At 39.5% G+C, this 15,734-nt stretch overlaps 1 protein-coding gene across 3 annotated transcripts in view; it reads right to left on the bottom strand.

Moving 5' to 3' along the window:
* ANKRD28 (ankyrin repeat domain 28) overlaps window positions 1–15,734 on the bottom strand; it is a 152,239-nt gene that overhangs the window by 26,888 nt on the left and 109,617 nt on the right. For all 3 annotated transcript variants that reach the window (XM_038760534.1, XM_038760543.1, XM_038760525.1), the window contains 8 exons: window positions 12,678–12,890; window positions 9,791–9,869; window positions 8,353–8,467; window positions 7,957–8,039; window positions 7,461–7,524; window positions 2,147–2,215; window positions 1,357–1,497; window positions 385–496 (listed from right to left, as the gene is read on the bottom strand). In XM_038760534.1, coding sequence (XP_038616462.1) covers window positions 385–496; window positions 1,357–1,497; window positions 2,147–2,215; window positions 7,461–7,524; window positions 7,957–8,039; window positions 8,353–8,467; window positions 9,791–9,869; window positions 12,678–12,890 — 876 coding nt within the window. The remainder of the gene's footprint in view (window positions 1–384; window positions 497–1,356; window positions 1,498–2,146; window positions 2,216–7,460; window positions 7,525–7,956; window positions 8,040–8,352; window positions 8,468–9,790; window positions 9,870–12,677; window positions 12,891–15,734) is intronic.

Below are 15,734 nucleotides of genomic sequence, written 5' to 3'. Positions count from 1 at the left end.
ACTCCATGCGGGTGGGGAACGTGTCTCTGTTGAATTATGAGCTCCCAAGTGCTCACTACAATGCCCTCCACACAGTAAGAGCCCAATAAATACCACTGATGGATTTAAAAAAGTGCCCAGTAAATACCACTAATTGATTAGAAAAAGTATTTTTCCAATAAAAACAATATTTCTTATTCTAGGTCTTGCTTAAGGGACATCTTGGATGTTATATTTGCTATTCTCTTCTCCAGAGTTCATATTTAAATATTTTACTTCACTTAACTATCTGAAATTTAAAATTATATTCCCACTTTATATATTCATCTAAACAAATGCCTATCGATTAACTTCCTAATAAAAAGGTCTTTCACTACCATCTTTTACATAACCAAGTAGTCTTACCAGTTCAAGACATAAGCGGTGACCATAGGCGGCGGAATAATGAACTGTATTGTATCCTTGCTTATCACGGATCCCTGGATTTGCATCATTTCTTAACAAATATTCCAGGCACCTGTTTAAAGCGACAAGCACATTCAAAGCTTAAGATTCGGTGTTTCACACCAAAAAGAGATGGTAGATTAGGATACAAAATAAATCTGACTCTATATACTCTACTACAGGAATCTGAGCTTCAGAATCAATGGGAATAAGGGTTTAAGTTCTGAAGCACTGGAGTTTTTGTAATTAAAAACGAAATGAATAAACAAAAACCCCAGTTTGGCATGGATTTCCCCACTTTAAACCAAAGACTTCAGTTCAGCTGCTCAGGAAATCTGTCATTTTCTGCAAATATCCAATTGCCTTGACTGCTCTTGAGAGCACAGGGGAAAGGGAGGTGGTGTACAAAGTTAAAGATGACTCCAGGGAGACTGTGAGGCCGTTGCTGGGTAGGGGCCATCTCTATATGTTGCCGTCTTGTACTTCCCAAGAGCTTCGTACAATGCTCTGCAAACAGTAAGCGCTCAATAAATACAACTGAATGAATGAATTACTTGGATATTTAATTCTCCAGATCGTTTCGACCCTGGATAAGGAAGATAAGATGGCCTTCTCTAAAATTTCCATACAACTAAATTAAGTGGAAAAGTTCTAATGTTCAAATACCCTTCTTATTGTGAAGGAGACATAGAGAAACTTGGTTGCCAAAATGACGAATCCTTTTGGCTTAAAATTATATGAGAAGATATATTATAAATATCAGGCTTCAAATGTTGCTTTTATTCAACTACTTCTTATGGAAAACAATTTATGTTCTCCCTTCAAACCCAAAAAGGAGTAGAAGCCCGGGGTGGGGGGAAACAACAAAAAAAGGGCAGCGCACAAGAATGCAGTTCTGTAAAATACCCTTCCTTTGCACTGTGCAACACTTACTTGCCATCTGTGTCGGACGCAGCTGCGTAATGCAGCGGTGTACAGCCTCTCTCGTCGAGGTCATTCACACTCGCTCCAGACCCCACAAGAGCAAACAGGCACTGGTAATTACAGTTGGCAGCAGCATAGTGTAACGGAGTTCTTTCGTATCCATTCCAGCATGAAAATCAAGATAAATGTAAGCTGATTAATAGCAGTTCAAGTCCAAAGCAAATTTCACACAAGATTCAGACACATGCAAACTTGGGTAACTAAAAGAAAACTCCTTTTTCCTTAAAATTGACCTCCGCCATACATTATAACCTACTGGGGGGCTAGGTAGGAGGTTAAACATGAAGAAAAATAGGAAGAAAGATTGCCTCGGCATCCAAAAATTCATAAGGAAACCCATTTTACAATATGTCTCCTTCAGACCTCAGAAACGGATGACAGCATGAATTTCTCAAATGAATCTGCATCTCATGTATTTTGGAGTCCTGAGACTCTGGATTTCATGCTACCTAGTTCTGTTTTCTCGTGCCTTGTGGGCAGGGATCGTGTCTGTTTACTGTTGTACTGTACTCTCCCAAGCACACAGTACGATGCTCTGCACACAGTAAGCGTTCAATAAATAAAATTGAGCTATTTTCAATACTCCACTGGAAGATACACTCCAGATAGGAACTCCCATGCATAATCAAAAAAGAAAGCAAAAAGTAGAGTGAAAAGAACTCAATTATACCAACTGTACAGAAAGGATAATAGCGTATTTAAAATTCTAGTTCATTTCTTAAGGTGAATTATAACCTACCTCCCAAATTTGTCCTTTTTATTGAAGTCCGCACCAGTATTCAGGAGAAGATTTAGGCACTCCAAATTCCTATTAAAGACAAAAAAAGCCTTTCATTTTAAATTATTTTCGAATAACCCTTGAAAGATCACACATCGGAAAGTAAAACTTGGCTAGTTATTCTCAAGTGGAACTGAACCAATAACTTAGGTCAGCGTTGTCTCAGAGGTAAAAACTTGTTAAACAATTGCAGGAAAAAATATAAATGATGAAATCAACACTAAAAGCAAATGCTCTGTCTGTTCTTCCTGAAGATCGACATAAGGGAATTAGGGAGTTTTCTTTCCTTTTGACCCCTATGCCCTTTCCTATTTATATCAAAGTGAGTTCCATGTAGTTTTCCTGAGCAGTCTATGATCAAAGGATTGAATTACTGCAAGGCACAAGATAATTTAGTAGATGTTCTGTTCAAAGGCAGTTATCTAATACTGCTATTTTTATTTTTTAAGTACTTATTATTTGCCAGGCACTGTACTAAGCACTGGGATAGGTATAACCTAATCAGATTTGACCCAGTCCATGTCCTCATTTTACCGAGGAGGAAACTAAGGGAAAGAAGTTAAATGAGATGCTCAGGACACATAAACAGACCCAGGCAGAACCCAGGTCCTCTGATACCCAGGCCTGTGCTCTCTCCACCAGGCCACACTGCTTTTCATTATGAAATCATTTGTTCAATTTTCCACTCTATCGTATTGCTACTTTGGCTTATAATTTTCCGTGTTTGAAAAACGAAACAGTGCATTTTGCATTCTGCAGTTGATCCAAATGGCACCCGGCAATGCCCATTTTTATTTCACTCGTCGCAAGCAGGTGTGATTTAATATTAAATAGCATTTCAACGACCCAAAAGAAGAAATAAAATCGCAAGAGCCAGTGGGTGTGGAGCTGAGCATAGGTAAGAAGGTAGTAGTCTACGGGTAAAAATGAATGTTAATGTGTTCTGGCAAGATACCATACATTATGCAGGAAAAATTCACAACAAATAGAGGACAAAATGCATTGGTGAGAATGGAATAAATAGACTCACTTGCAGGGATAAGGTTTAAAGACAAAATAAATCATGACATTAACATCAAGTTTTCATTTAATAATAATAACGATGGCATTTGTTCAGCGCTTACTATGTGCAAAGCACTGTTTTAAGCGCTGGGGAGGTTACAAGATGATCAGGTTGTCCCATGTGGGGCTCACAGTCTTAATCCCCATTTTACAGATGAGGTAACTGAGGCCCAGAGAAGTTAAGGGACTTGCCCAAAGTCACACAGCTGACAAGTGGCGGTGGCAGGATTAGAACTCATGACCTCTGGCTCCAAAGCCCGTGCTCTTTCCACTGAGCCGCACTGCTTCCCATTTCTATCAGTAGTTCTGGTACAGATGCTGGGGACTACTGCTTCTCTATCTCTGGAGCGTCTCACGGTCCTGGACCCACTGATTCTGGGGTTACAACTACATTGGTTCCCCATACAACACCACCGCCCCCCATCTCAACCGACTCTTTGCTGCCAGCCATTAGCGGCAGGGACTCCACAATGGGGATAGGCCCCTGGACAGGGAAAAAAAGATAAAGGCAAAGGAAGGGTGAGGACAATCACAAAACCCCAAATGTGAAGAAGAAGGAGCAATTTCTGAGCAGTAGACAAAAGCTGCCTCTTGAATTCTAATTAATAAGCACTCATTGAGGGCTTGGGGAAGATAGAAGATAAATCTTCTATCTCCTATAAATCTCTATATATCTATATATATATATATAAATCTACATATCTATAAATCTTCTATCTATTGTCCCGCAAAGGAGTCGCAATCTAAGCAGAAAGGAGAACGAGTATCTTATTTATTTTACTTGTACTTATCTATTCTAATTATTTTATTTTGTTAATATGTTTGGTTTTGTTCTCTGCCTCCCCCTTCTAGACTGTGAGCCCACTGTTGGGTAGGGACCGTCTCTATATGTTGCCAACTTGTACTTCCCAAGCGCTCAGTACAGTGCTCTGCACACAGTAAGCGCTCAATAAATATGATTGATTGATTGATTGATTACCCCCATTTTACATGTGAAGGCACTAAGGCACAGGGAGGTTATGTAACTTGTCCACGATCACACAGCAGGGAAGTGGCAGAGCTGAGACGAGAAGCCAGGTCTCCTAAATCTCAACTCCCAAACATGTGCTCTTTCCACTAAACCACACTCCGAGCATTCAATCCATTCCTTTGTCTATACCTGTTCCCCTTCCCCATCCCCTCCACAACCCCATAATACCAAAAAAGAAAACCCCTGGCCAAAGCCTGATCTAGATGGCAGGCTGAAACTGGTTTATAGTTAAGAGAACAATTCTTTCTGAATAGAGACAAATGCCAATGTCACAAGTTAATATCCTATCTCCAGTCCTGGTTAAGTTTATTTGTCTGTAGAAAGAACCATCATATTCCAGGAAACACGGTGTTAACTAGTGCATGTTATCTCTGATAGAGGAGAAAGCATTGGTCAGAGCATGGTCACATCACTTAATCTTTGCCTCACTATAACTTTACCTGACAAATGGGGATAAAAAATATCTATCACAGGCATTCTGTTTGAGATAAGGAAATATTACAGATAATAATAATGATGATGGCATTTATTAAGCGCTTACTATATGCAAAGCACTGTTCTAAGCACTGGGGAGGTTACAAGGTGATCAGGTTGTCCCACGGGGGGCAACCAGTCTTCATCCCCATTTTACAGATGAGGTCACTGAGGCACAGAGAAGTTAAGTGACTTGCCCAAAGTCACACAGCTGACAACTGGTGGAGCCGGCATTTGAATCAATCAATCAATCAATCAATCGTATTTATTGAGCGCTTACTATGTGCAGAGCACTGTACTAAGCGCTTGGGAAGTACAAATTGGCAACACATAGAGACAGTCCCTACCCAACAGTGGGCTCACAGTCTAAAAGGGGGAGACAGAGAACAGAACCAAACATACCAACAAAATAAAATAAATAGGATAGAAATGTACAAGTAAAATAAATAAATAAATAAATAGAGTAATAAATATGTACAACCATATATACATATATACAGGCGCTGTGGGGAAGGGAAGGAGGTAAGATGGGGGGATGGAGAGGGGGACGAGGGGGAGAGGAAGGAAGGGGCTCAGTCTGGGAAGGCCTCCTGGAGCAGGTGAGCTCTCAGCAGGGCCTTGAAGGGAGGAAGAGAGCTAGCTTGGCGGATGGGCAGAGGGAGGGCATTCCAGGCCCGGGGGATGACGTGGGCCGGGGGTCGACGGCGGGACAGGCGAGAACGAGGTACAGTGAGGAACCCACAACCTCTGACTCCCAAAGCCTGGGCTCCTGCCGCTGAACCAAGCTGCTTCTCCAATAGAGCGCAATGATATATTGAGCTCTATTGGAAAAAAAAAGTTATGCAATAATAACGGTATCCACTAACAGCTTACTAAAGCTAAGCATTGTTGCAAAGCCAAGCATTGTTCTAAGTGCTGGAAATAATCATGTCATGATCAGAATAGTGTGCCAAGTCTTTTCATTGGTCTCCCAGGTTCCAACTTATTTCCCCTTCCGTTTACTGCTATACTTGGCTGTCTGGACCATCTTCTTAAAACACTGCTCATCATATCTTTTTACTCTTCAAAAAATTCTACTAGCTACCAATTTCTCTTTCCATCAAGCAGAAATTCTTACCACTTGGCTTTAAGGTTCTCCATAAACTTATCTCAATTTTACTTATAACTACTGCTACTCATTACCTGCCACCCACTGCTCAACTCAAACTCACCCTCTCTAGCTATACCTAACTCTTGACTCGCACATCTCCTATCCCTTGCTTCCTCCCTGGAACTCCCTCCCACTCCAAATCCATGAGACTACAAATCTCCCCATCTTCAAAGGCCTGCTAAAATCCCAATTATTTCTAAGAAGTCTGTTGCAATTCATTCCCAACACTCCAAGTCACATCAGTCCTCACCACTGGCTTTAAAGCACTCCACCACCTTGCCCCGCTCCTACGTCACCTCACTACTTCTACCTATAACTCAGCTTGAACACTCCATTCCTCCAATGCTTACCTTCTCACTGTTCCTTAATTTCTTCTATCTCACCGTCTACCTCTCGCCCAAGTCCTCTCTCTGGCCTGGTAGCTCTCTTCCTCCCTTCAAGGCCCTGCTGAGAGCTCACCTCCTCCAGGAGGCCTTCCCAGACTGAGTCCCTTCCTTCCTCTCCCCCTCGCCCCCCTCTCCATCCCCCCATCTTACCTCCTTCCCTTCCCCACAGCACCTGTATATATGTATATATGTTTGTGCATATTTATTACTCTATTTATTTATTTATTTTACTTGTACATATCTATTCTATTTATTTTATTTTGTTAGTATGTTTGGTTTTGTTCTCTGTCTCCCCCTTTTAGACTGTGAGCCCACTGTTGGGTAGGGACTGTCTCTATATGTTGCTAATTTGTACTTCCCAAGCGCTTAGTACAGTGCTCTGCACATAGTAAGCGCTCAATAAATACGATTCATGATGATGATGATGAATGCCCTCCCTCCTCAAATCTGATAGGCAATCAATAACTCTCCCCATCTTCAAAGCTTTACTGAAAGACATTTCCTCCAAGAGGCCTTTCCTGACTAAGCCCTCTTTTCATTTTCTTCAACTCCCTTCTTCATCATGCTGACTTGCCCCCTTTTGTTCATTCCCGTTCCAGCCCCACAGCACTTCTGTACATATCTGTAATTTATTTATATTTATGTCTATCTCCCACTCCAGACTGCGAATTCGCTGTGGACAAGGAACATGTCTGTTTATGGTTATACTGTACTCTCCCAAGCACTTAGTACAGTGTTCTGCACACTGTAAGCGCTCAATAAATACGACGGACTGACTGATCAATTCAGCAGCCATATCATTTATGTATTTATAACTATCCTCGGCACTTAGCTATTTTCAATAAATATTCAGCTATTCAACTGAATGTGAGAGAAAAGGCCTTGATATGGAGGAGAGTGGAGGGAAGAGAACAAAGTAAAACTTTGAGGTCACAGGGGTAGTTTCTAAAAATGGTTAACACCGCCAGATTAGTTGATTAAAGGGAAAGAAAGAACGGGAGAGAACAAAACAGGAGGCAACAAGATCAAACCCTTCCTATCAGGTTTACTCCCTCAGTCTATAATCAATTTCTCAGCAGTGTTCTCGATTCTTAATTTAAGGGGATTTGATCTGGACAGACAAACGGTGAGAAATAATTTTCTTCTCCACAAGAAAGTTGCACTATAACATACCCTCCAGCTGCAGCCGCATGAAGGCAGGTCCTACCAAAATCATCTGGAGTATCTATGTCGAATCCTAGAAAATCAATAAGATTTTTAAGACACCAAAAAGAAATGCACTATCAAATACTCAGAGAAACCTTTATCCAGTGATGCCCTCTTGTCCCACAAAATTACAATTTTTTTTACACATTAAATACTACTGAATTTAGAGATGTTCTAAATTACATTACCAAATACATTTCGTTTGGTTACAATTTTAGCAATTCAACCACGTGGATAAGACATTTTCCTACACTATTGTTCAGTAGTGCTTAACTTTAGTCATCTATTTTTATCATTTCTGGTTTAAAATTCCAACCAATCATTGTAAAAATAACATTATGAACCCAGCAACATACCATTAATCAGGATTCTGTAGGAAAGGAATGTCTTTCGGAGTAAATGACTTTCGGAATAATGACTGTTGCCCTTTAAGCCCAACAGGGATATAAAAGGAAGCACTTACCTGAAGAAAGCAGTTTCCTACAGCAATCCGAAAAGCCACTAAGTGCTGCCAGATGGAGTGGGAACATGCCATGTATACCCCGCCTAAAACGGATAATGATGCTGGTTATATAAAAGACAAAACTAATAACATTTTGTGAAAAGTATCTTGGTGATATACAATGGGTTGTAATAAACTGTGATTTTGCTGGAAATTACATTCACTTAAAAAGTGAAAACATGCCTTTTTTTCTAATGTGCCTCCAAAAGAAACTTCTGCTATATAACAGGTTATGAAATGTTTCAACCTGGTAGCTGAGAACAGTCGGGTGGTGAAATGAAAATCGTATTGCACTATGCTTGGGCATGTCACATTAGTCCACTTACTCATATGGTCAAGTCATTAAGTGTCACTTACTTTGCAGTGTCGGCACCACTTGAAATTAGAGTGTTGATAAGTAGTTCATGGCCGTATCGAGCAGCTATGTGCAAAGGCGTATTACCATTCTTGTCTTCAGAATCTATTTCAGCTCCTACGATAAGGAATGATTTGTGAGACCCAGATGGATTGAAGTACAAACCTATACAAATCTAGGTGAGTTGCATTTTTAGGGTGAGCCCAGTTAGATTCCTCCTATAGATATTTTATTTCGGTTTTAATGAACATCTTCAAGGTGCATCTCAGGCCGTAGTGCTGGTTCTGATTCAGTGCTGATCCAGCTAACATCTGAGATTATTCCTGAAAATACCAGTGAATCCTGCACAAAACCTTGAAGGAAGTGTAACACACTGGCAGTATATGGAATGGTGGCGATTTTTTTCCTCCCCTGGAAGGACAAATATCTAACGCCAGCCCTGAGTAAGGTCCCGAGAGCTGTTGGATGTAGCGGGGACAAGGTGGTCAGAGTTGTTGACTGCATCTGGGGCAGTCAAGACGGAAGAACAGCTACTTTTAAATCGCTCCCTGCTACTTCTTCACCACTGAAGCCAAGAAGAACGTTTGCAGCCCACATCGTGTTCATAAAATTAAAAAAAATGGTCCATGGAGTCCAGTGCTTGCCTGCTTCTGATCTAGACTCACTGCAGGACGGCAAAATTATAGGCAAGGAAAGGAGGAATAGAGACGGGCACATTTTAGAATTATATTTGTCACTGGTCAAGCCAGGCCTCCAGTTGTCTCCTACGGTGGCACTAAACGGTTCATGGAGTACATGGCTAGAGCTGCCCATTCTCCTGGTTATGGATGACTCTCGAATCTATACCTTATCTCCAAAAAGGTGTCATAAGACTCTCTTCCAATTACTGATATTTCTGTGACTCCAGAGTATGGGGTTAGTGAATTCTGCATGCTAATAGGCAGCTAAGTAAAAGGTCGAGCTGCTAATGCCACTACCAGACAGCTGTGATGACTCACCCAACTCCACTCTCTGACACGGACATTATCTGATAATCTGACTGTCCTTTCGTTTCTTTCAGCCCAGTCTCAATGACAAATTTGAATTCATTAGGACTAGCATTCTATTTTGAAGAAAAAATGTATTGTATAGAGCTGCTCTTCACCCAGAATAATGAAAACATCAATTACAGCCAATAAGGCTCAAAACTATAAAAGCTTAGTCTCCCGAGTGTAAATTCAAATGCAGATAAATGACAAAGTCGAGGGGAGTAATAACAGAACAATCCAAAATATATTCTACTAATCTTATTTACATGGCAACTACTGCTGCATCTTATTTTATCTTAAAGTTTAAGCGAAATGCAAGAGGGTATTGTTTAGCAGTGTCTTAAGAATGAGGAAATTTTATTTCCATATCCGTTATTACATTTAAAAGCAGAAACAAAAAAATACTTTTTACCACTCTGGATAATGGTTTGTGATCTTGAGAATCTACCGTGAATCGCTGTCATGTGTAATGGTGTTTTCCCATCTTTGCTCTGGAAAATAGTTTAGAAGAAAATACATTACCATAATATGACAACTATAATATGAAACACCTAAGTTGGTTTAAAATTTTTTCCGGGACCTTCACATAACAGGCCCTTTTAAAATCTAAGAAATCGTTCGTAAGGAGAAGAAAAACACCTTCAGTCTCAATTTCTTTTGTATTTTGACAAGTGCATTGGAGACATGGTACATTTGACAAACAAATCAATGACTTTAAAGTGGTTCCATTTAGAACCCTTACAATTCTACGGGGAGAAAAATGAGTAAACAGTGAACCTATTTTTCTGGTTACTATAGTTCTTTTGGAAAGTCTGTGTGTATATATTAACAAAATCAGCAATGATAAAGATGTGCGCGTTGGCTCTAAATTCTCTTTTTCTCCGGCTACGCTACAAAGTTCAACATTATTTTTAAGAACAATCCATTATAACAAATTATGTTTTGAGTGTCTTAGAGATATTATGAAAAGGCTTCAAACTTCTTAAAGACTTGTAAAAGTATTGTAAAAGTTTTAAATCAGTGAGTTAAGTGATGTGATTGGTCTCTTCTTCCTGTACGTCTTCCCCTGGGATGGAAATAACTAATTAAAACACTTTGCAACCAATCAGTACCTCAGATGCCTGGAAAAATTCCATGACAATCACTGACTTTTCATCTCTGAATGGATTTAACATATGCACAATTCAGGGGAAGTAATTATTGTGTTTTTATTTTAATTCAGCTAATACAGGTTTTAAATTTTTAAAATTTCATGTTGGACTTTAGCATTCTTATGATTCATAAACAAAACACTGGCAGGGCAAATGTGTCTTAGTAATGTTAATTCTTTCTGTCGTTTGCAAATGACAAGTACTCATTTAGTCCTCTATATCATTACAAATCCCGGGGTGTACAATACAGCGTTATAGACACTTGACTTAATACAGGGTATTTGACTCCAGTACCACACCAATTTATAACATCCAAATTTTGGTTTTGAGAGAATTGTTCCAAACTGGATTGAGAATAATGACACATTATGTAAGAGAAGAGGAAACTGACCGTGGCCAGTTGCCAAGTCAACTTTACACTCTTTACTGAGTGAGGAAAAAGAAAAGCCCCAAGAAAATATTTATGACATTTAAAAATGACCAGAGCATCCAGATATCACATTCCAAAATATCTGTTCATTCTACTGATGTCAGTGGAGATTCTGACAATTCAACACACAAGTGGTTTGGATTAATTTGTTGACCATGATACAGGATGGATTCCGTTATCACCTGGAGTTCATTTTGTCAAGGAATGTGTAAGGAAAAACAAGAGGAAAAAAGATTTTTAAGAGATTTGATTTGCATTTTTTAAATGAATTGAGGGTGAAGAAATGAGGAGTAGCAACCTGGTTTCAATGGAGTAAAACCCTGAAAATCAGTTTTCCAGTATAAGTGTGAGGGTGAGTGTGTGTATATACACATATATTGCATTCATTCATTCATTCAATCATATTTACTGAGTGCTTACTTTGTGCAGAACACTGTACTAATGCATATATACATGTATAGGTGCATACATCTTTCCTAACAACTTTATAGTGGAATGTTTCACAGATGAAAACCTGAGGCACAGAAAAGTTAAGTGACTTATCCAAGGTCATACAACAGACAAATGGTGGAGTCAGGATCAGAACCCAGGTCCTCTCACTTTTCCAACTTATGCTCTTTTCACTAGGCACACTGCTTCCCTGATGTTTGAATACTACTGACTGACTGATAGGGAAAATTATTTCACATAAATCTCGTGCTTTTTTCTTTCCTTTATTATTTTTTTTAAATAGACACACTACCCTGGCTAATTGTGGTTCACTGTGAACTGGTCTTTTTAAGGTTCCTTTGCCAACTGGGAACTGTGACATAAATTGTTTAACCACCTGCCTCAGTTCCATGTACAGAAAAGGAAACACTCTCACATGCAGATGTTGACTGGGAATCATAATTACAATTTATAGCATTAAAATAAGATAAAAGTTAATGAAAACCATAACAAACCAACATCCGTTTCTTAGTGAACAATTGTCTTCCCTTCCCCACTTTTATTCTTAGATCGTGAACATTTTCTAATAGTTCCTACAGTACACTTTTCCCTAGGACATAGTAGAGTGCCACACTGTCCACATTAGGCACTCAATAAATACTAAAATAAACCCTTAAAAATGATGCTTGATTTTCTTTACATTTTGAAATTCAGCTATATTTAGTCCTGCTTTTTACAAACAATGATAAAACCTGGCCATTACCTCCTTGGTTACATATTTCTGACTACCTTCCCTGTATTATAACCCAATTGCTAACGGTATAGATTTAATGCACAGGCAAAAATGGATGACATATAGATATTGAAAGGGGGTGGCTCACACTCTAAAGAGAGACACACGGGAAGCCTCTCCTGATTTTTTTCAGTACAGACTTTTTATTAATTCCGAAAGCATTTACTCTCTTGTGATCTACAATCCAAAATGACTGGCTGATTAATCGATAGTGGCTCAGTCACTGAAAATACTTCCGAATAACTAGTCACAATTCTTCCTGGCTATGAAAACAAAAGAAAATAAAAGAGTGTTCTCTCCCCTACTAATACCAGGAATATCCCTTTCAGAAACTTTTTCCCCCGAAACAGAAAAATGCCAATATTCTTATCCTAACAGACTAGTGAAATGAATGACACGTGGTGGCCTCCAAGAATGACCACACTGTAATTATATTTTTCTTTCCTAATTCAGTGATTTTTCCATCACTTAAATCACCGAGGCATGTTATTCTTACCTTCATATTCACATCAGCTCCATTACCAACTAGAAGTTCTAAACACAATGCTCCATGTGTTGATGCCGCAGCAAAGTGCAAGGGAGTAAACCCTTTTTCATTCATCTGATTTACATTAGCACCACAGTCTATGAGTTCACTCACTACAACATCTTGTCCATTGTAGCAAGCTACATGAAGAGCTGTATTCCCATAGGCATTTGGTTCATTTATCTAGCAGGAGATAAAAAAAAAAAAAGGGAAGGTAGTTAGGTTGAAACTTACCACTGCACTCCTCTGAGTGCTTTACAGTTGTATTCTGCTCAATGGAAGACAATTTTAATCACTTGATCAGTCAAAACCTCCTGGAAATTAATAATAATAATACCATATTTAACCACATAACTGTTTCATTTTTTGCCAGTGATATTTACTGAGCACTTACTGTGTGCAGAACACTTTATTAAGAGCTTGGGAGAGTGCAACACATCCCCCTGGCCTGGAATGCCCTCCCTCCACACATCCGCCAAGCTAGCTCTCTTCCTCCCTTCAAAGCCCTACTGAGAGCTCACCTCCTCCAGGAGGCCTTCCCAGACTGAGCCCCCTCCTTCCCCTCCACACAGCACCTGTATATATGTATATGTTTGTATGTATTTATTACTCTATTTATTTTATTTGTACATATTTATTTATTTATTTTATTTTGTTAGCATGTTTTATTTTGTCGTCCGTCTCCCCCTTCTAGACTGTGAGCCCGCTGTTGGGTAGGGACCGTCTCTGTATGTTGCCAACTTGTACTTCCCAAGCGCTTAGTACGGTGCTCTGCACACAGTAAGCGCTCAATAAATACGATTGAATGAATGAATGAAAAGATCTCTGTCCACAAGGAACTGACAGTGTACAGCTCCCCAAAACAGGGAAGGGGATATTTTCTCCGGTGAATTAAGTATAACAACAAAGGGACCAGGAGAAAAAAGGAGAAGAAAAGGAGAAAAGGAAAGAGAAGGTAAAAAGGCACTTGAGGCTTCATCTCCTATTTCTACTATGCTCTTCCTAATGCAACATACAAAAGGCACTGAGTGAATTATGGTAACTGCCCACTCCTCCCATCTCCTCTATCTCCCCCTGAGCAGACCTGTTTCAAAGAAAGTCCCCATCCACAATTATATCCGTGGCTGTGTTATATGGGTTATGTGGAGGAAGCGATTATACAAATTAACAGTGTGCTACAGCTTTCTTAAATAAAAGTCAAACATATGCTCATTAGATATTTTGGGTACTACTGTGCATGTTTGTTTTTAAAAAACAGCATTCACTCAACAGTATCTGAGTACCTACTCTATTCAGAATACTCTACTAGACCCCTGGGACAGTACAATAAATATGAAAGAATGGAACTATCATTCCTGTAATTACTTGACTAATAATAGGGCAATCAGGAATGTTTCCTGATACAACAGCTTTAATAATACACCACACAAATTGCTATTGCACTGAGTACTACCTACACGTAAGCTTGGAGACTAACACTTAAAAGTTGACTTTAAAAAAAGGAATGGAAAAATATAGATTAGCCAACCAAAAAATAATATTTGAAGCAAAAGAGCATTTAAATTGCTTTATATAGCCACCTAGTAAAATGTAACCTGTCTTTCAACTAACACTGGAAAACAGAAGAAGAGCTTTAAATCTTCTTGCTTTTTGGACTCTTATTCTATCAAACCATGTCTTAAAATGAATTTGGGCCAGTTCTCAATATCTCACTAGATTTAGGATTCACACCAAGTCAAAAAAAGAAAAAAGGAAAGTTACATAAAAGGTTAAAGTGTGATTATTGAACTTCACTGCCAGTTACCTAAGAGAGTAACATTTGTAGAAGGAGGGGAAGGAGGAGGAGTAGAAGTAGCATTTATTGAACACCCACTCTAGACTTCTAGACTGTGAGCCCGTTGTTGGGTAGGGACCGTCTCTATCTGCTGCCAACTTGTACTTCCCAAGCGCTTAGTACAGTGCTCTGCACACAGTAAGCACTCAATAAATACCATTGAATGAATGAATACTAGGTACTTGGGAACTACAGAATAAAGTGGCATGTTGCCCATCCACAATGAGTTTACCCTCTATCAGAGTATGAGATAAAAACAGGACACCCAACTTAGAGCAGTCAGAATAAATAAACTGAGCCAGGCATACTTACATGAGTGCTAAGGAAGAAATAAATAATCAATCAGTGGTATTTGTAGAATGCCTACTGTACAAAGGGTATTATAGAGTTGGTAGACACTATTCCTGCCCCAGGAGCTTAAAATGTAGTAGATGAATGACATGCTAGTAAGCCGACACGCTAAAAATACACGTTAACGTTATAACATTTGCAACCTTGGGAGATAGAGCAATGTGGAAGGTGCAAGAAAGGGCCCAAAGAAAGAACAGAAATTGAGAACCACAATGTAATTTGGCGATCCCATGAACTTTAACCTAAAACAACTCACAACTTTACAACTGGCTGCCTACCCTAACTGGTAATGAAACCATGACACAGAATTAGAGAAGCAGCGTGGCTCAGTGGAAGGAGCATGGGCTTTGGAGTCAGAGGTCATGGGTTCAAATCCCGGCTCCGCCAACTGTCAGCTGTGTGACGTTGGGCAAGTCACTTAACTTCTCTGGGCCTCAGTTACCTCATCTGTAAAATGAGGATTAAGACTGTGAGCCCCCCGTGGAACAACCTGATCACCTTGCCTGATCACCTTGTAGCCTCCCCAGCGCTTAGAACACATAGTAAGCGCTTAATAAATGCCATTACTATTATTATTATTAATTCTCCTCTTCTCATCTGTAATTTATTTTGAGTCTGTATCCTCTGGTACACAGGCTCCTTAGGAGTAGGGATCCAGGCCTTTTAACTCGAGTGTACTTTTCCAAGCATTGCTTAGGATCATGTTCTACACAGCTGTACCATTCTCCCCCAAGCACCTAGTACAGTGCTCGGCACATTGTAAACATTCAAATACCACTGAATGATTTGGCCTCAAATATTACCAATTTATTACAATGATCTTATTTCTTAGTTTTTAAACA

Source organism: Tachyglossus aculeatus, chromosome 2 (assembly GCF_015852505.1).
Source record: "Tachyglossus aculeatus isolate mTacAcu1 chromosome 2, mTacAcu1.pri, whole genome shotgun sequence".
NCBI lineage: Eukaryota > Metazoa > Chordata > Mammalia > Monotremata > Tachyglossidae > Tachyglossus > Tachyglossus aculeatus.
The sequence above is the reverse complement of the archived record's forward strand: the minus strand, read 5'-3'. Positions and strand labels throughout refer to the sequence as shown.